Source organism: Betta splendens, chromosome 9 (assembly GCF_900634795.4).
Source record: "Betta splendens chromosome 9, fBetSpl5.4, whole genome shotgun sequence".
NCBI classification, from domain to species: Eukaryota; Metazoa; Chordata; class Actinopteri; order Anabantiformes; family Osphronemidae; genus Betta; species Betta splendens.
The window spans coordinates 29716321-29736351 of record NC_040889.2 but is presented as its reverse complement, the minus strand read 5'-3'; the positions used below and the strand labels follow the sequence as shown (position 1 = coordinate 29736351).

General features: G+C 48.3%; 2 protein-coding genes across 2 annotated transcripts in view; both read left to right on the top strand.

The window, feature by feature from the left end:
- Positions 1-8731, top strand: part of LOC114861703 (solute carrier family 12 member 2-like) — an 11200-nt gene extending 2469 nt beyond the window's left edge. The window contains exons 7-26 of the mRNA XM_029161213.3: position 1; positions 73-200; positions 299-383; positions 487-635; positions 1538-1645; positions 1750-1873; positions 1960-2061; positions 2378-2533; positions 2611-2710; positions 2928-3039; positions 5807-5947; positions 6223-6329; positions 6551-6630; positions 6711-6851; positions 7036-7149; positions 7223-7334; positions 7413-7499; positions 7758-7893; positions 7965-8032; positions 8298-8731. The exon at position 1 is cut by the window's left edge and continues 108 nt beyond it. Of these exons, the coding sequence (XP_029017046.1) occupies position 1; positions 73-200; positions 299-383; positions 487-635; positions 1538-1645; positions 1750-1873; positions 1960-2061; positions 2378-2533; positions 2611-2710; positions 2928-3039; positions 5807-5947; positions 6223-6329; positions 6551-6630; positions 6711-6851; positions 7036-7149; positions 7223-7334; positions 7413-7499; positions 7758-7893; positions 7965-8032; positions 8298-8433 (2187 nt within the window). The 3' untranslated portion in view covers positions 8434-8731. The remainder of the gene's footprint in view (positions 2-72; positions 201-298; positions 384-486; positions 636-1537; positions 1646-1749; positions 1874-1959; positions 2062-2377; positions 2534-2610; positions 2711-2927; positions 3040-5806; positions 5948-6222; positions 6330-6550; positions 6631-6710; positions 6852-7035; positions 7150-7222; positions 7335-7412; positions 7500-7757; positions 7894-7964; positions 8033-8297) is intronic.
- A 7893-nt stretch (positions 8732-16624) lies between these two features.
- Positions 16625-19950, top strand: nudt12 (nudix (nucleoside diphosphate linked moiety X)-type motif 12). Its single transcript, XM_029162456.3, is given in 9 exon segments — positions 16625-17049; positions 17523-17734; positions 17870-17988; positions 17991-18109; positions 18188-18437; positions 18497-18664; positions 18755-18868; positions 19372-19571; positions 19682-19950. Coding segments are annotated over 8 exon segments (1287 nt in total). The 5' UTR covers positions 16625-17049; positions 17523-17528; the 3' UTR covers positions 19793-19950.
- The last annotated feature ends 81 nt before the right edge of the window (positions 19951-20031 follow it).

Sequence of the window (20031 nt, the reverse complement as noted above, 5' to 3'; positions counted from 1 at the left end):
AGTGAGTCTCCCCCTCGTGGTCTCTGCCTCGTTATGGATCTGCTCCTTCGTCACTTTCTTCTCCTCCTTCAGCTGCCATTTTCTTAGAGAACCTGGGTCCAGACTTCAGAGACGAGGAGACATTCTTCTCCGTGTTTGCCATCTTCTTCCCAGCAGCCACTGGGATCCTGGCGGGTGCCAACATCTCTGGAGACCTCAGCGTGAGCACAGCTTTGATTTGACATCATGTTACACATGAAAATCAGCTTTAAATAGATACTTTGTCAGGTCAATTTTAAAAGCGTGTCTCCATCTACAGGATCCTCAGTCAGCCATTCCCAAAGGGACGCTGCTGGCCATCCTCATCACAGGCATCACATACGTGGCAATCGCCATTTCTGCAGGTTCCTACAGTTCAAAGCCTGAACCCTGATTGGACCTTGTCTTCTGTCGTTTGAACGTGTCCTGGACCACGCCCAGCTGTGAACGGCTGTGTGTCTCCTGCAGGCTCCTGCATCGTCAGAGATGCTACCGGCGATCGCAACGACACTGTGAGCGACACGGTGAACTGCACCGATGCTGCCTGCACCCTGGGCTACGACTTCTCCATCTGCAGAGAGGGAGGCTGTCAGTACGGCCTGATGAACGACTTCCAGGTACCGCGTGCTCGCACACACACACACACACACACACACACACACTCAGTGGTTGGACAGACTGATCCTACACAAAGAAACGCTGTAGTTGTAACGTGGGCAGTCACAACACGGAGCCGAGCTCAGGAATGTGTCACAGAGGCCGGCTCACATGGCAGAACATGACAGGGAGCAGAACACCCACAGCCACTGTACTGTGGAGGCCCACGCTGGTTCTGACGCCGCCGCCATCGCCGTCAACATGCACCGGCCGGGCGGAGGTGGAAGGACTGAGGCTGAGGGCGGGTCCAGAGAGGCATGTGAAGCGTGAATGGTGTCAGACTCTGATCCTTGTTCTCTGCACGAGGTCACAGAAGTGTGTGTGTGTGTGTGTGTGTGTGTGTGTGTGTGTGTGTGTGTGTGTGTGTGTGTGTGTGTGTGTGCTGCTGTGATAATAGCAACTGTTGTTTGGAGTCACAAGGTTCCCGCTGGTTGGAAGTGCTGAATGGGAGCATTGACGGCCTCCACCCCCTCACAAACACTCACACAGCGCACTGACACGGATCTCGCTGGCACGACCTCGGCCGGAGGAGCGGCCTGGTCTGGGTCTGTCCAGCAGGAGGCAGGTGTGGTGGCGCTCCCTCACTGAATCCAGCTCTGGGGTGGTTTTACTCCAGTTTAGTAGGAGTTAAAGTGTTTCCTGCTTCACTGACGACTGCTGCGACACATAACACATTCAAACTCAAAGTTTGTTTATGATTTATTTGTCAAGACACTTTAGCTCAGACAAAACAGCAAATAACAGATTGTGTGTGTGTGTGTGTGTGTGTGTGTGTGTGTGTGTGTGTGTGTGTGTGTGTGTGTGTGTGTGTGTGTGTGTGTGTGTGTGTGTGTGTGTGTGTGTGTGTGTGTGTGTGATCCAGGTGATGAGCCTGGTCTCGGCCTTTGGGCCCCTCATCACTGCAGGAATTTTTTCAGCCACTCTGTCTTCAGCTCTGGCTTCACTGGTCAGTGCCCCCAAAGTGTTCCAGGTGAGAAGCCAGCATTTAGTCTGATTTAGTCTGACTAAATTTTAGTTTAGTCTGGCCCAGCTCAGTTTTTGAAATATAACTAACTGAAGCTGATGTGATTGCAGGCTCTGTGTAAGGACAACATCTATCCCGGCCTGAGTGTGTTTGCAAAGGGTTATGGGAAAAACAACGAGCCTCTCCGTGGCTACGTCCTGACCTTCGCCATTGGCCTCGCCTTCATCCTCATCGGTACAAAGCTGTTTGTCTACAGTCCACTCACTGTGTCCATGAATTGTTCCTGAGTTTTGAACAACTTTGTCTTCTTTGTTTTGTAGCTGAGCTGAACATCATCGCTCCCATCATCTCCAATTTCTTCCTGGCCTCGTACGCTCTCATCAACTTCTCCGTCTTTCACGCCTCTCTTGCCAATTCTCCAGGTAAACACTGCAGCTCACCATGCTAATGGAGGAACAACGCTCATAAAGGCCACCTTCACTGAGATGGGGCTGACAATTCAGGAAACTAGCAAAACACAAACTCTAATGAGTTGTTAGTCTGCTTTTAAATCCTAGAACCTCTCCGTCAGACAGACAAACAGCATCAAATCAAAAAATAATTCAGTGAACCTGTGATGAACACCACTGTTGGATGCTGATCAAGGAAGAGGACAGGCGCCTCATTCCTGTCTCCAGTCTCAGTCTAATAACACACGCGTGCTTGTTGCTCTGTGTGTCTGTTCCCCTGTTCTGTCAGGGTGGCGCCCCAGCTTCAAATACTACAATATGTGGGTGTCTCTGGCGGGGGCCATCCTGTGCTGTGTGGTGATGTTTGTCATCAACTGGTGGGCGGCTCTGGTCACTCTGCTCATCGTCCTCGCTCTCTACATCTATGTCAGCTACAAGAAACCTGGTAACGACATCACAGCGTTGGAGCCCAGAAGCAGCGCCTGTCACTGCTCTGACTGCTGCATATGCTCTTTCCTGCAGATGTGAACTGGGGTTCCTCCACCCAGGCTCTGATTTACAACCAGTCTTTGACTCACTGTCTGAACCTCACCGGAGTCGAAGACCATGTCAAAAACTTCAGGTCAGCATTAAAAGCATCCTTAAAGCTGCAGCTCATGAGTTGTTTGGCAACTTGACATTTTCAGCTTTAGCTCAGTCCAGGCCTCTGGCTGCAAATGCCTGAATGTTCTCCGACCTCAGGGCCACTAGGTCTAGTCTCCTGCAGCCTCCACAGAATGTTGATGGCTCGCTCTTCAGCTGTAAACAGGCTCTATATGTGTCTGTGTGTCTTTGTACAGGCCTCAGTGTCTGTTGCTGGCTGGTTATCCAAATGCTCGCCCTGCTCTGGTCCAGCTAGTTCATTCTTTCACCAAGAACGTCGGCCTCATGATCTGCGGCCACATCAAGACTGTAAGTCACTCTGTAACACGCAGAACTAATCGGTGGTAGCCAGCAGCAATAATCGTGTGTTAACTAGCAGTGATAACTGGTGGTAACTAGCAGCGATACTGACCGTGTGGTAACTAGCAGCAGTAACCGTGTGGTAACTAGCAGCAGTAACCGTGTGGTAACTAGCAGCAGTAAACAGTCATAACTAGCATTGATATTAACCATGTGCTAATTAGCAGCAATAACTATTGGTAACTAGCAGCACTACTAACTAGCAGCATTACTAACCGTGTGGTAACTAGCAGCAGTATTAACCGTGTGGTAACTAGCAGCAGTAACCGTGTGGTAACTAGCAGCAGCAGTAACCGTGTGATAACTAGCAGCAGTAACCGTGTGGTAACTAGCAGCAGTAAACAGTCATAACTAGCATTGATATTAACCATGTGCTAATTAGCAGCAATAACTATTGGTAACTAGCAGCACTACTAACTAGCAGCATTACTAACCGTGTGGTAACTAGCAGCAGTATTAACCGTGTGGTAACTAGCAGCAGTAATAATCGTGTAGTACCTAGCAGCAATATTAACCATGTGGTAACTAGCAGCCGTAACCGTGTGGTAACTAGCAGCAGCAGTAACCGTGTGGTAACTAGCAGCAGTAACCGTGTGGTAACTAGCAGCAGTATTAACCGTTTGGTAACTAGCAGCAGTAACCGTGTGGTAACTAGAAGCAGTATTAACCGTGTAGTAACTAGCAGCAGTAATAATCGTGTAGAACCTAGCAGCAGTATTAACCGTGTAGTAACTAGCAGCAGTAATAATCGTGTGGAACCTAGCAGCAGTAACCGTGTGATAACTAGCAGCAGTAATAACCGTGTGGTAACTAGCAGCAGTAATAACCGTGTGATAACTAGCAGCAGTAACCGTGTGGTAACTAGCAGCAGCAGTAACCGTGTGATAACTAGCAGCAGTAATAACCGTGTGGTAACTAGCAGCAGTAACCGTGTGGTAACTAGAAGCAGTATTAACCGTGTAGTAACTAGCAGCAGTAATAATTGTGTAGAACCTAGCAGCGGTATTAACCATGTGGTAACTAGCAGCAGTAACCGTGTGATAACTAGCAGCAGTAACCGTGTGATAACTAGCAGCAGCAGTAACCGTGTGATAACTAGCAGCAGTAACCGTGTGGTAACTAGCAGCAGCAGTAACCTTGTGATAACTAGCAGCAGTAACCGTGTGATAACTAGCAGCAGTAACCGTGTGGTAACTAGGAGCAGCAGTAACCGTGTGGTAACTAGCAGCAGCAGTAACCGTGTGGTAACTAGCAGCAGTAATAACCGTGTGATAACTAGCAGCAGTAACCGTGTGGTAACTAGCAGCAGTAACCGTGTGGTAACTAGCAGCAGCAGTAACCGTGTGGTAACTAGCAGCAGTAATGGGTGGGTCCTAGCAGCAGTAACCGTGTGATAACTAGCAGCAGTAATAACCGTGTGGTAACTAGCAGCAGTATTAACCGTGTGGTAACTAGCAGCAGTAACCGTGTGGTAACTAGAAGCAGTATTAACCGTGTAGTAACTAGCAGCAGTAATAATCGTGTAGAACCTAGCAGCAGTATTAACCATGTGGTAACTAGCAGCAGTAACCGTGTGATAACTAGCAGCAGTAACCGTGTGATAACTAGCAGCAGCAGTAACCGTGTGGTAACTAGCAGCAGTAACCGTGTGGTAACTAGCAGCAGCAGTAACCGTGTGATAACTAGCAGCAGTAACCGTGTGGTAACTAGCAGCAGCAGTAACCGTGTGATAACTAGCAGCAGTAACTGTGTGGTAACTAGCAGCAGCAGTAACCGTGTGGTAACTAGCAGCAGCAGTAACCATGTGGTAACTAGCAGCAGTAACCGTGTGATAACTAGCAGCAGTAATAACCGTGTGATAACTAGCAGCAGTAACCATGTGATAACTAGCAGCAGTAATAACCGTGTGGTAACTAGCAGCAGTAACCGTGTGATAACTAGCAGCAGTAACCGTGTGATAACTAGCAGCAGTAACCGTGTGGTAACTAGCAGCAGTAATAACCGTGTGGTAACTAGCAGCAGTAACCGTGTGATAACTAGCAGCAGTAACCGTGTGGTAACTAGCAGCAGTAATAACCGTGTGATAACTAGCAGCAGTAATAACCGTGTGGTAACTAGCAGCAGCAGTAACCGTGTGGTAACTAGCAGCAGTAACCGTGTGGTAACTAGCAGCAGTAATAACTGTGTGGTAACTAGCAGCAGTAATAACCGTGTGGTAACTAGCAGCAGCAGTAACCGTGTGATAACTAGCAGCAGTAACCGTGTGGTAACTAGCAGCAGTAATAACCGTGTGATAACTAGCAGCAGTAACCGTGTGGTAACTAGCAGCAGCAGTAACCGTGTGATAACTAGCAGCCGTAATAACCGTGTGGTAACTAGCAGCAGTAACCGTGTGGTAACTAGCAGCAGTAACCGTGTGATAACTAGCAGCAGTAACCGTGTGGTAACTAGCAGCAGTATTAACCATGTGATAACTAGCAGCAGTAACCGTGTGATAACTAGCAGCAGTAATAACCGTGTGGTAACTAGCAGCAGCAGTAACCGTGTGATAACTAGCAGCAGTAACCGTGTGGTAACTAGCAGCAGTAACCGTGTGGTAACTAGCAGCAGTAACCGTGTGATAACTAGCAGCAGTAACCGTGTGGTAACTAGCAGCAGTAATGGGTGGGTCCTAGCAGCGGTAACCGGTGCTTACCTGCGTCCGTCTCTGCTGCAGGTTTCCCGTCGGCCCAACTTCAAGGATCTGTCCCAGGATCACGCTCGCTGTCAGCGCTGGCTCAATAAAAGACGCATTAAAGCTTTCTACACTCCTGTTTTCTCTGACAACCTGAGACACGGAGCTCAGTTCCTGATGCAGGTATCAACACGCATCATTACACTCTTTATGTCGTTGGTCTGGATCACTTCCTTCCTGCTCGTGGTTTAGTCACATTCAGTTTGTTCACGTTATTTTCATGTTTCTGACTCTTTTCTGCCTTTCTTGCTCCCTCAGATGTGATTTTGTTGAGTGACTCTTTACAGATTAACAGACATATACTCCAGACGGTGGAGTCATTCAGAAGCACAGGCCTCATGTTATGCCTGTTCTGTTCATCTGATACAAATGCTTCCATCCTGCTGTCTGATCCTCAGGCTGTCGGTCTGGGTCGTCTGAAGCCCAACACTCTGGTCATGGGCTTCAAGAACAACTGGAGCGATGGAGACATGAGAGATGTGGAGATTTACGTCAACACTATGCAGTAAGAGCTGATGCCTTCCACAGGTTTGGAGCCTGTGGAGACATAATTTAGGATGTTCAGCTCTTCAGTCATGTCGCTTTAACTGTATCTTTATTTAAATTCTGTTCAAGCAACCAAAATGTGTGACTTAACAGACTTAACCAACCACGACGCACCTTTACTTTTCATTCTACATTTAGACGATGACACCTTTACAGCTAATGTTCTGTTGTATGTTCCAGTGATGCCTTCGACCTGCAGTTTGGAGTGGTGATCCTTCGGCTGCAGGAGGGTCTGGACGTCTCTCACATACAGGATCAAGGTACAGTCCGGGAGTCTGTTGCTCTAGATCTGTCTCTGGTTCTACCTGTTTCCTGCACCCACTGCTGTTTGCTTCCACAGATGAGCTGCTCACGTCCCAGGAGAAGCCGCTGTTCGGTAGCAAGGATGTGGTGGTTTCTGTCAGTCTGGCAAAAGACTCAAAAAACACCAGCAACCAGATCAGCCCACTCATCATGAGAGAGGGAGGAAAAGAGGAAACCAGTAAACGTCTGATTTGTCTTTTCTTGTGCTTATTCCTGCAAAGACACTGTTTATTGAGAACGGTTGTGTGTAATTATGGAGCGTCCGTACACGACTACACATACATAGGCTGTACCGAGCGCCTAGCCTGTGTGCTAAGCCAAGGCTAAACATAACTGAGCTTGTGTTGTGTGACCTGCTTCAGAGACCAAGTCTCCCCTGAGTCTGACTGACCAGCGTCTGCTGGAAGCCAGTCAGCGGTTCAAGAAGAAACAAGGCAAAGGAACCATCGATGTGTGGTGGCTGTTTGATGACGGAGGTCAGACAACAACAACAGATGATTTTCTTCAAGCAGAAAGGTTAAGCTCACGTCCCCTTGTGTTTGTCTGCAGGCCTGACTCTGCTGATTCCCTACCTGCTCATCAACAGGAGCAAATGGGGCGACTGCAGGATTCGCATCTTCATCGGTGGGAAGATCAACCGCATCGACCACGACCGCCGAGTGTGAGTCCCACGGTGCTGGTGCCAGAGTGGTGTGGGAGATGGAGCCCATTGAGCTTATGATGATACTTGTGTTCACAGGATGGCCACTCTCCTCAGCAGGTTCAGGATCGACTTCTCTGACATCATTGTCCTCGGCGACATCAACACCAAACCCAAGAAACACAAGTACAACTTTGATTCCCAGTTCTCAGTTTAACTGTACTGTAGCTGCTGTCACATCAGCAGAATGGTGAGAATGTAAATCGCTGTAGTATTGGAACCCTTTAAAAGGTGGGTCTGGACCGTCAGGCACCGCTTGGTGGAGGCCAACAGTACGAGCACAGCAGGATGGAGGCAGAACGGACTCAAACGTTCCAAAGGCTCTTTACTGGCGACAGCAGCAGGATGAGACTAAAGACGTGTCTGATCATCTTTGATTTGCAGTAAGCTGAGTTTTAAGGAACTGACTGAACCGTACAGGCTGAAGGAGGACGACATGGAGCAGGAGGCGGCAGAGAGGCTGAAGGCTCAGGAGCCCTGGAGGATCACAGACAACGAGCTGGAGCTGTACAAGGCCAAGGTGAGTGCATGAGCACCGCCGCCCGAACACAGCACTTCCACCTGCACTAACACGACTTCTGTGACTTTCAGACCAACCGTCAGATCAGACTGAACGAGCTGCTGAAGGAACATTCCTCCACAGCCAAACTCATCGTCATGTAAGAACCAACACACACACAGAGTAATCATAAGAGCTGGAGAACCATGTGCTGCTATCTTGTGATCATATCCAAAGACAAAGAGCTTCGACCAGTTCCAAGTGATGATTACACAACTCAAAGAAAATAGTCTGATCACTGAAGCATATGCTGAGCAGAGTCTCCCAGTGGAAGAAAATCATCCCATAATAATAATAATAATAATAATAATAATAATAATAATAATAATAATAATAATAATAATAACGGATCTCTGGTCCTCCAGGAGCATGCCTCTGGCCAGGAAGGGAGCGGTGTCCAGCGCCCTCTACATGTGCTGGCTGGAAACTCTGTCCAAGGACCTGCCGCCGCTGCTGCTGGTCCGAGGGAACCACCAGAGTGTCCTCACCTTCTACTCCTAACTCCAGCCGCTCGCCCACAGACACACACAGCGTAAATCAGCTAACACCGCTGATGCTGGTTATTAACACATTAATCAGCATTTACACAACTTTTAGAGCTTCATATTCAGCAGCTTCTGAGTGTCTCTGTGAACGACACAAAATTAATTAATTAATTAATTAATTTGCGATTTATAGCTTACAAAAAGATTCTGATGTCAGAAAGGTTTTTATTTGACCTGTGGTTAAACTGTAAGATTGTATATCTTTGGTAACATTTTTTTGTATATTATTTTAATAAAATATTAACTAAACTGCCTGTTTGTGTTTTCAGGTGTCAATTGTGGATCCTGTTCTAATTAGACTGAAATGAAAAGGTTGTGCAGGATTGTACTGGAGTTTCCATATATGATTTGACGCACACATAACCAAACTGTATTCACGTGTAGCTGGTTGGCTCCTCCCCTCTGTCAATCACATCAGCAGCGCTGATAATATATATAATATTATATATAAATATAATATTTAGATTTATATTTAACATTTAGATTTACATTTATTTAATTTCACTCACTTTTAATTTACTTTTTCACATTTAACTAAACGTGAGAAAACGTGTCATTTAGTTAAATGTGAGAAAACTAGTTATACGTGCTCCTTTTACATTCGGCACCCCAAACGAAAATGAATAAAATTGAAATTACTATAACCTGTGTGATTTCAGTATGTTATGTGCACATAGAATAGGTTTGTTTTTAAATGCACTGTAATTTTTAAGGTTGTTTTATATTATATAATAGTTTGAGTCAAATTACGATAATTTTAAAGCAACAGTACCATATTTCTTTATTTCCCATCTGGCAACACCGCTGACTTATAAAATATCTGTAAATAAAACCAAGATGTGGCGAGCAAAAAACAATCAACACAAATGACAGAACTGACAGATCAGTTTGTCTGAAGTTGAACCTGTTTCTCCTTGAACATTTAAGAAACAACTCTTCAAAAAGACCAAGTGACCGCTATAAAAGACAAAATGTTTAAAGACAGATAGAAAAAGACCAGAAAAATAGAGATGTGTATAAAAAGCTATGAATACCCAAACGAAGACCTTTCTTACATAGACGCCGTGATCGTCGCACTGAGGAATCTGGAGTGAGGGCGAGCGCAGTTTGCGGCATCGGCAGCTGCCGCAAACTACTGGACGCAACAATATCAGTTGTCATAAGTATAAAGCATGTGGCATTTTGCAGAAAGATTGTAAATTTTGCAGAAAGACTGTATGCAAGTATGCAAACAGCAAAACATGTATATTGTGGTATGTACTGATGGCAGTATACTGTGTTGTGTGTGTGTATACAGTGTACACAGTGTGTATATATATATATATATATATATATATATATATATATATATATATATATATATATATATATATATACACACACTCTATTCTCACCATCCGCGGGTGGTCTCATCCACTTTCCAAGCTCGGGTCCTTACCAGAGGCCAGGGAGCTTGAGGGTTCTGCGCAGTATCCTTGCTGTTCCTAGGACTGCACTTTTCTGGACTGAGATTTCGGATGTTTTTCCAGGGATCTGTCGTAGCCACTCCTCCAGTTTGGGGGTCACAGCCCCTAGTGCTCCGATCACCACAGGCACCACTGTGGCCTTCACCTTCCAAGCCTTCTCCAGTTCTTCTCTAAGCCCTTGGTATTTCTCTAGTTTCTCATGTTCCTTTTTCCTGATGTTGCCATCGCTTGGTATTGCCACATCCACCACTACGGCTTTCCTCTGCTCTTTGTCCACCACCACAATGTCTGGTTGGTTCGCCATTACCATTCTGTCAGTCTGGATCTGGAAGTCCCACAGGATCTTGGCTCGCTCGTTCTCTACCACCTTGGGAGGTGTTTCCCACTTTGACCTTGGGGTTTCCAGTCCATACTCTGCACAGATGTTCCTGTATACTATGCCAGCCACTTGGTTATGGCGTTCCATGTATGCTTTGCCTGCCAGCATCTTACACCCTGCAGTTATGTGCTGGACCGTCTCTGGGGCCTCTTTGCACAGTCTACACCTTGGGTCTTGTCTGGTGTGGTAGATCTGGGCCTCTATGGCTCTGGTGCTCAGGGCCTGCTCCTGTGCAGCCAGGATGAGTGCCTCTGTGCTGTCCTTCAGCCCAGCCCTTTCAAGCCATTGGTAGGATTTGTTGAGATCAGCCACTTCAGTTATGTTCCGGTGGTACATCCCGTGCAAGGGCTTGTCCTCCCATGATGGTCCCTCTTCCAGCATCTCATCCTCTGTTCTCCACTGCCTGAGACATTCACTCAGCACGTCATCTGTCGGGGCCTTATCCTTGATGTACTTATGGATCTTGGATGTTTCATCCCGGATAGTGGCTCTCACGCTCACTAGTCCTCGGCCTCCTTCCTTGCGGCTAGCGTACAGTCTCAGGGTGCTGGATTTGGGGTGGAACCCTCCATGCATGGTGAGGAGCTTTCGTGTCTTAACATCTGTGGTCTGTATCTCTTCCTTTGGCCACCTTATTATTCCCGCAGGGTATCTGATCACTGGCAGAGCGGAGCTGTTTATTGCCCGGGATTTGTTCTTGCCATTGAGCTGGCTTCTTAGGACTTGCCTTACTCGTTGGAGGTATTTGGCTGTTGCCGCATTCCTTGTTGCCTGTTCAAGGTTGCCGTTTGCCTGTGGTATTCCAAGGTACTTGTAATTGTCCTCAATGTCTGCTATTGTTCCTTCTGGGAGTGAGACCCCTTCTGTGTGGATTACCTTGCCTCTCTTTGTCACCATCCTCCCACATTTCTCGAGTCCGAATGACATCCCGATGTCCGAGCTGTAGATCCTGGTGGTGTGGATCAGCGAGTCGATGTCTCGCTCACTCTTGGCGTACAGCTTGATGTCATCCATGTAGAGGAGGTGACTTATGGTGGCCCCGTTCCGGAGTCGGTATCCATAGCCAGTCTTGTTTATTATTTGGCTGAGGGGGTTCAGACCTATGCAGAACAGCAGTGGGGACAGTGCATCTCCTTGGTATATGCCACATTTGATGGATACTTGGGCAAGTGGCTTCCCATTGGCTTCAAGGGTGGTTCTCCACAACCTCATCGAGTTTGCAATGAAGGCCCTTAGAGTTCTGTTGATGTTGTACAGCTCCAAGCATTCAGTGATCCATGTGTGTGGCATTGAGTCATAGGCTTTCTTGTAGTCGATCCAGGCTGTGCACAGGTTGGTGTGTCGCATTCTGCAGTCTTGGGCGACTGTTCTGTCTACCAGGAGTTGGTGTTTGGCTCCTCTGGTATCCTTACCAATGCCCTTCTGTGCTTCGCTCATGTATTGACTCATGTGCCCACTTATCTTAGCTGCGATGATGCCTGACATGAGCTTCCATGTTGTGGAGAGACAGGTTATTGGCCGGTAGTTGGATGGGACTGTACCCTTTGAGGGATCCTTCATTATCAGGATCGTTCGCCCTTCGGTCAGCCATTCAGGGTGAGTCCCATCCCTTAGCAGCTGGTTCATTTGTGCTGCCAGGCGCTCATGGATTGCAGTGAGCTTCTTTAGCCAGTAGGCGTGGATCATGTCAGGGCCAGGTGCTGTCCAGTTTTTCATACCTGAGACTCTATGTTGGATGTCTGCCACTGTGATAGTCACTGGATTCTGTTCAGGGAGGTTGCTGTGGTCCTCCCTCAGATCCACCAGCCACTGTGCATCACTGTTGTGTGATGCCTCCCTTTCCCATATGCCTTTCCAGTACTGTTCAGTTTCCAGCCTTGGTGGGTCTGCTCTGTTGTTATTACCCTGCCATTGAGAGTACACTTTCGCAGGTTGTGTTGCGAACAGCCGGTTTATTCGTCTGGCTTCGTTATCTCTGGTGTATCTCTTTAGGCGGCTGGCCAAGGCTTGTAGCCTTTGCTTGGCAGTTTCGAGTGCTTCAGGTATGGGCATCTGGCTGTACCTCTTGGGCATTGGTCTTTTCATTGCACCTCTCTGGGCCTCTGTCATTTGGCTCACTTCCCTCCGAGCTGCCTTGATTTTTGCCTCCAACCTTCGTTTCCATGGTGGGTATTGTTTCTCATGGCTCCCATGGTTGCTCTTATAGCCAAGCACCTCTAGGATCACTGATGCTGAAGCGTATATCAGCTTATTGGTTTCTGTGATTGTTGTGGTAGGGATCGCTCTCAATGCTGCATTCACATCTTCCATGAGACTTTCTGATGGTACTTCACTTAGCCGTTGTAGTGGGGTTTGGGGTTGCCTGTTCAATCTCGCCATGATCTTATCTTTCAGGTCAGTCGCTGCCTCGCTCAGCGTATCTGTGCTTATTGGGGCTTCGTACCCAATTTCCGGTTGGGGAGATGGTGAAACCTCCCCTCTGACCTGGCGTCCTGGCTCCCCCTTGCCGTAGCATTTGTGTTGTATCTCGTCAATCTCAAGTTGTGATAGCAGTTGCCGTTTGTGGATGTTGGAACACTGAGCTACTAGTTGCTTCGCCGTCAGCCTTGAATGTGGGTTTCTCCGTTCCCATTCACCGCACATTCTTTGCATGTAACCCCTCTGACTAGGGTTACTTGAGTAGTAGCATCGAAACTGCCAAGCAAAGGCTACAAGCCTTGCCCAGCCGCCTAAAGAGATACGCCAGAGATAACGAAGCCAGACGAATAAACCGGCTGTTCGCAACACAACCTGCGAAAGTGTACTCTCAATGGCAGGGTAATAACAACAGAGCAGACCCACCAAGGCTGGGAACTGAACAGTACTGGAAGGGCATATGGGAAAGGGAGGCGTCACACAACAGTGATGCACAGTGGCTGGTGGATCTGAGGGAAGACCACAGCAACCTCCCTGAACAGAATCCAGTGACTATCACAGTGGCAGACATCCAACAAAGAGTCTCAGGTATGAAAAACTGGACAGCACCTGGCCCTGACATGATCCACGCCTACTGGCTAAAGAAGCTCACTGCAATCCATGAGCGCCTGGCAGCACAAATGAACCAGCTGCTAAAGGATGGGACTCACCCTGAATGGCTAACCGAAGGGCGAACGATCCTGATAATGAAGAACCCCTTAAAGGGTACAGTCCCATCCAACTACCGGCCAATAACCTGTCTCTCCACAACATGGAAGCTCATGTCAGGCATCATCGCAGCTAAGATAAGTGGGCACATGAGTCAATACATGAGCGAAGCACAGAAGGGCATTGGTAAGGATACCAGAGGAGCCAAACACCAACTCCTGGTAGACAGAACAGTCGCCCAAGACTGCAGAATGCGACACACCAACCTGTGCACAGCCTGGATCGACTACAAGAAAGCCTATGACTCAATGCCACACACATGGATCACTGAATGCTTGGAGCTGTACAACATCAACAGAACTCTAAGGGCCTTCATTGCAAACTCGATGAGGTTGTGGAGAACCACCCTTGAAGCCAATGGGAAGCCACTTGCCCAAGTATCCATCAAATGTGGCATATACCAAGGAGATGCACTGTCCCCACTGCTGTTCTGCATAGGTCTAAACCCCCTCAGCCAAATAATAAACAAGACTGGCTATGGATACCGACTCCGGAACGGGGCCACCATAAGTCACCTCCTCTACATGGATGACATCAAGCTGTACGCCAAGAGTGAGCGAGACATCGACTCGCTGATCCACACCACCAGGATCTACAGCTCGGACATCGGGATGTCATTCGGACTCGAGAAATGTGGGAGGATGGTGACAAAGAGAGGCAAGGTAATTTACACAGAAGGGGTCTCACTCCCAGAAGGAACAATAGCAGACATTGAGGACAATTACAAGTACCTTGGAATACCACAGGCAAACGGCAACCTTGAACAGGCAACAAGGAATGCGGCAACAGCCAAATACCTCCAACGAGTAAGGCAAGTCCTAAGAAGCCAGCTCAATGGCAAGAACAAATCCCGGGCAATAAACAGCTACGCTCTTCCAGTGATCAGATACCCTGCTGGAATAATAAGGTGGCCAAAGGAAGAGATACAGACCACAGATGTTAAGACACGAAAGCTCCTCACCATGCATGGAGGGTTCCACCCCAAATCCAGCACCCTGAGACTGTACGCTAGCCGCAAGGAAGGAGGCCGAGGACTAGTGAGCGTGAGAGCCACTATCCAGGATGAAACATCCAAGATCCATAAGTACATCAAGGATAAGGCCCCGACAGATGACGTGCTGAGTGAATGTCTTAGGCAGTGGAGAACAGAGGATGAGATGCTGGAAGAGGGACCATCATGGGAGGACAAGCCCTTGCACGGGATGTACCACCGGAACATAACTGAAGTGGCTGATCTCAACAAATCCTATCAATGGCTTGAAAGGGCTGGGCTGAAGGACAGCACAGAGGCACTCATCCTGGCTGCACAGGAGCAGGCCCTGAGCACCAGAGCCATAGAGGCCCAGATCTACCACACCAGACAAGACCCAAGGTGTAGACTGTGCAAAGAGGCCCCAGAGACGGTCCAGCACATAACTGCAGGGTGTAAGATGCTGGCAGGCAAAGCATACATGGAACGCCATAACCAAGTGGCTGGCATAGTATACAGGAACATCTGCGCGGAGTATGGACTGGAAACCCCAAGGTCAAAGTGGGAAACACCTCCCAAGGTGGTAGAGAACGAGCGAGCCAAGATCCTGTGGGACTTCCAGATCCAGACTGACAGAATGGTAATGGCGAACCAACCAGACATTGTGGTGGTGGATAAAGAGCAGAGGAAAGCCGTAGTGGTGGATGTGGCAATACCAAGCAATGGCAACATCAGGAAAAAGGAACATGAAAAACTAGAGAAATACCAAGGGCTCAGAGAAGAACTGGAGAAGGCTTGGAAGGTGAAGGCCACAGTGGTGCCTGTGGTGATCGGAGCACTAGGGGCTGTGACCCCCAAACTGGAGGAGTGGCTACGACAGATCCCTGGAAAAACATCCGAAATCTCAGTCCAGAAAAGTGCAGTCCTAGGAACAGCAAGGATACTGCGCAGAACCCTCAAGCTCCCTGGCCTCTGGTAGAGGACCCGAGCTTGGAAAGTGGATGAGACCACCCGCGGAGGGTGAGAATAGAGTGTTTATACACTGTGTGTGTGTGTGTGTGTGTGTGTGTGTGTTTGTATATATATATATATACATATATATATATCCTGTGACTTTACCGATTGAGCTATCCAGCGAGCTATATATATATATATATATATATATATATATATATATATAGTATATATACACTGTGTGTGTGTGTGTGTGTGTGTGTGTGTGTGTGTGTGTGTGTGTGTGTGTGTGTGTGTGTGTGTGTGTGTGTGTTTGTATATATATATATATATACACTATAGTGATATATACTATAGTATATACTATAGTGATCGGCTGGTTGAAGCGGAAGCATGTTTTAAAAAGAAAAAACAAGGCAGTGCTTGTAATGGAAAAATTTTACCTTGTGCTATTTCTTATCAAACACACTCGTCATGTGCTGGTTGGGTGCAATACTGAACATTCTTACACAAACAACTAATCTCTTGTGCTGTCGTACATCAAGTCTAAACATCTGATGACTAGTAGTTTCTGATATATGTTTGTCTTTTACACCCGGACTCTGGCTCCATCCTATCTGACTCCACACCAGACCCAAGGCTGTTAAAGCCAATGCATCTTGTCTTGGAAGCTCGGTGTTCCTTCCTTTGGATAACAAGACATGACGATGCAGAAGTGAGAAAGCAAACATTCTCACTCACAGCGAGATAAAGTGGCACAAACAATTCCATTGCTGCAGAGAGACATTCCACCAGAGCCAGAGAAAGGGGTTAAAAGGCAGAAGCAACTTGAGGATCGTGGGCTCTTTGCATCACACCTTCGTGGTGTGTGCACTGATCTCCAGCTGGTTTTTGGTTTGTTGATGTGCACGATCAACATCCATGCTTTTGATTTGCTTTCCCCATTATTTTTATTTTCTTTATTATTTCGATAAATAGCACAAAAGGACAACTCTCTCATCTACTTCTTTATGGGAAATTTCCACCACATGCTTCAGAAACACTGTGCCGATGCCTGATTTGTTTGGAAAAAGACGCGTGATTAGTGACGTTCAAAGCTTCATTCGTCTCCGGTTAAAACGGTTCGCCATCCTACGTCGCCGGTGAGGTGCCCCCGGCGGTGCCTGAGCAATAACTACAATATACGTTGATACGTTGTCGTCTTAGTTATCACAATCACATTGTGTAACTGTAAGATACCATAAGGTTATTAAGGAGTTAAGTTGCATTCGTGTCTTTGTACTTTAATTTGAAGGCTTCCTTTTTATTTTGAAGGTACTTTAAGAAGCCCCACGGTCAAAACGAAACTTAAGAACTCCTTTTGTGGCGTAGGCGTAAGGATTATGCTTATATTTATATAAGTATATTATACCGGTGTATATGATAATAGTTTTTAGCGATAGTGTTGGTCGCGCCCTGAACATCATTCTATTTGTAACAATAGACTAGGTATCTGACCGAATGAGGAGTCCGTGAAGGCAGCGGTGTTGCTCTTGAACGCATCTCACCACCATTTCTCCAACACCCTCAGCAGATAAACAGCTTTTTAGACGAACGGAACCAACTGACACCGAGCGTCAGGTCAGATTCATTGTGTTATCACTATATTGCGTTAATGCAGCTAATTAACGTGCAGCTGTTGTAACGAACACAGTGACGGTAGTCACGTGGTGCTGATGCGGTATAAGCTCGGTATCAGGACGCTGGTATCAGATTTAGTTTCGGTACCAAGCTGGTTCTGCACCTCCAGCGTAACGTCTTCAGCTGCTGTTTGTACGAAAAACTGCACTAAAGGTAAAGTGTGATTGACAGCTGCCTGCGCCAATAGACGGCGAGGGCGGAGTCCGGCTGCTGTCGTCTGCCTTCTTTTGCGCACGAACCTCCGCTGTTTAAGTTTTATCACATGTTTCCACACATTAGGTTTGTGATGATAAAATGCAGCTTTAACGTGCAGTTATGTAGCAACAGGTTAGAAAGGCTTCATTCATCACACTGTAGTAATTTACATATAAATCAGTAGAACTGGTGCCTCCTGAAGCATTTGTGGTCTTCAGGTCACGATGACGAGCCTCCAACTGAGCGCGAAGGACGAGATGGCGGAGAAGCTTCTCGACGCTGCAGCTCGAGGAGATGCGGCCCAGGTTTCCACTCTGCTGAGCCACGCCCCCTCCCTCATCAACCAGACCGGACGCAGCGGCTGGACGGCGCTGATGTTTGCCGCTCGCAACGGACACCGCCACGTGGTGGAGGTGCTGCTGGCTCGCGGGTACTCAACAATATTAACCAATAACATAACGAATCAAAAGCTGCAGAGTTTCACTTTAAAGGTGCCAAGTTAGAGTTTGACCACTGGGGAACTGCTGAAAGACGCACAAACCCACTCTGATCTTTTATCTTGAAGCTGTGACAAGTTGTCGGTGAACACGTCATCGCAGAGCGCTTCCGACATCGCCAAGTTCTGGGGACACAAACGCATCTGCACCCTGCTGAACGGAGCGCAGGGCGCCGTCCGGCAGCAGGAGAGCAGCTGAGTGTGAGGAGGACAGACGGGATGTGGCTGGAGGCCAAGCAGAGACAGCCCGCCTCCGTCTACCTGCTGTTCTCCAGCCTCAGCCCGATGCTCCGCGGCTCCCAGGACCCGGTACTGTACCTGAGGGCCGCCGCCGCCGCCGCCGCCGCGCCGCGAGCAGACACACAGCGTCTCCTGGTCTCTTCACAGGGTCCGTCCAGTCTGTGTCGCTTCGGGTACGAAGCGGTGAAAGACCTGCTCCAGAGGCCGGCGGCCGTGCTCATCTTCCTGGGTGTGGAGAAGCGGCGGGGGGCGGAGGCTGCGTGGGACCCTCCCGCCTGGTTTGCTGTGGCCACCGACGAAGATGCTGCGGAACTTCTGAAACGCTCTGAAGACAAGAAGTGCTTCTTCCCAAAGACGCCGAACAGAGAGCTGCTGCAGCTGAGCGAGGACGAGGCCGGTGAGGCGCGTTTGGCAGCAGGTGTGGGCTTTGGGAAGTAGAACCGCTGTCGGTTCCAGGGGTGGTGGCCCAGGCCCGGGCGCTGTTGGCCTGGCACAGCCGCTACGGCTTCTGCCCCACATGCGGCAGCAGCACCAAGCTGGAGGAGGGAGGACACAAGAGGAGCTGCCTGAACCCCGACTGCAGGAGCCGGAGCGGAGGTCACAACACCTGCTACCCCCGAGTCGGTGAGAGCAGCCCCGGTTCCGTCCACTTCCTTCAGCGGTTCCGCTCCAGCTCCTGCCTCACGTCTGACTGTGTCCTGTGTGTCCCGTCAGACCCGGTGGTCGTCATGCTGGTGGTCCATCCTGATGGAAACCAATGTTTACTGGGAAGGAAGAAGATCTTCCCAGTTGGCATGTTCTCCTGTCTGGCTGGATTCATAGAGCCTGGTACCTAAAACTACCACAGCACAAACCTGGAGAGTGGATTCATAACAACATCAGTCGTACATAAACACCAACCGCTTGCTGCAAGCTTGAAGCTGCCTGCTGGAACAGCTCCCACTGCCCTTCTCATGTTTCCTTTTCTATTGCATGTTGGTCTGTTTTACGGGTTTCTGTTATTGTGGTTAAACCCTGCTTCTAGCGCACACAGGGAGATCACTTTCATTGCTAAACTGTAAACTGCTCACTCACTCCTGAAGAAGGTCTCAACTGATTGTGTCTGCTTTATTTAGGATTTACAAAGGGAACTAACAATTTCCCTTCATCCCCACTGCTATTAGACTGTTCAGTGTAGAGGTCTGACAGGTTGATATCTGCACTGTTGTCTGGTCACTTTATCTTGGACACTATTTCTGAGCTCTTCCAGTAATTGAATTTCCCCGACTGATCGCCCATCTCTCGTGTGGCCGTAGCGACTATGACCTGCTCTGGCCCTCATGTCCCCCCAGGTGAGACCGTGGAGGATGCCGTGAGGAGGGAGGTGGAGGAGGAGAGTGGTGTGAAGGTGGGCCCGGTTCAGTACGTGTCCTGTCAGCCCTGGCCCATGCCCTCCCAACTGATGATCGGCTGCCTGGCCGTCGCTGTGTCAACCCACATCAAAGTCGATGAGAATGAGATTGAGGAGGCTCGTTGGTTCCCACGGCAACAGGTACTTCAAGCACTGCTAGTATCAACACCACAGCTACTGATGGCCGACACTGGACCTTCCTGATCCGGACTGATACAGCAGTGAAGACTAAACTCCTCTTCCCTGTTTAGGTGGTTGACTCGCTGTTCAGAGGAGTCTGTACGAGCCTGAGCATCCCTCCCAGACAGACCATTGCCCACCAGCTGATCCGATACTGGATCGGCATGAACTCTAACCTATGACCTTTAGTCGTATGGCTCAGGTTTGTAGAGTGCCAGCGCTTGGACGGGATCCATGATGTCTACACGTCAGCTAAACCTCAAAAACAATTGAAATCACGTTTTCATGACGTTAACTTGTCCGGTGGCTGAGGTTCAGCACATTAAAGTTGGATTCTTGACTGTTTGTTTTTTTTTCTTTTATCTTTCAGAAGTTGGAATCAGATTTAAATTGTCTTTGTGTACAGTTTACTGATTTTCAT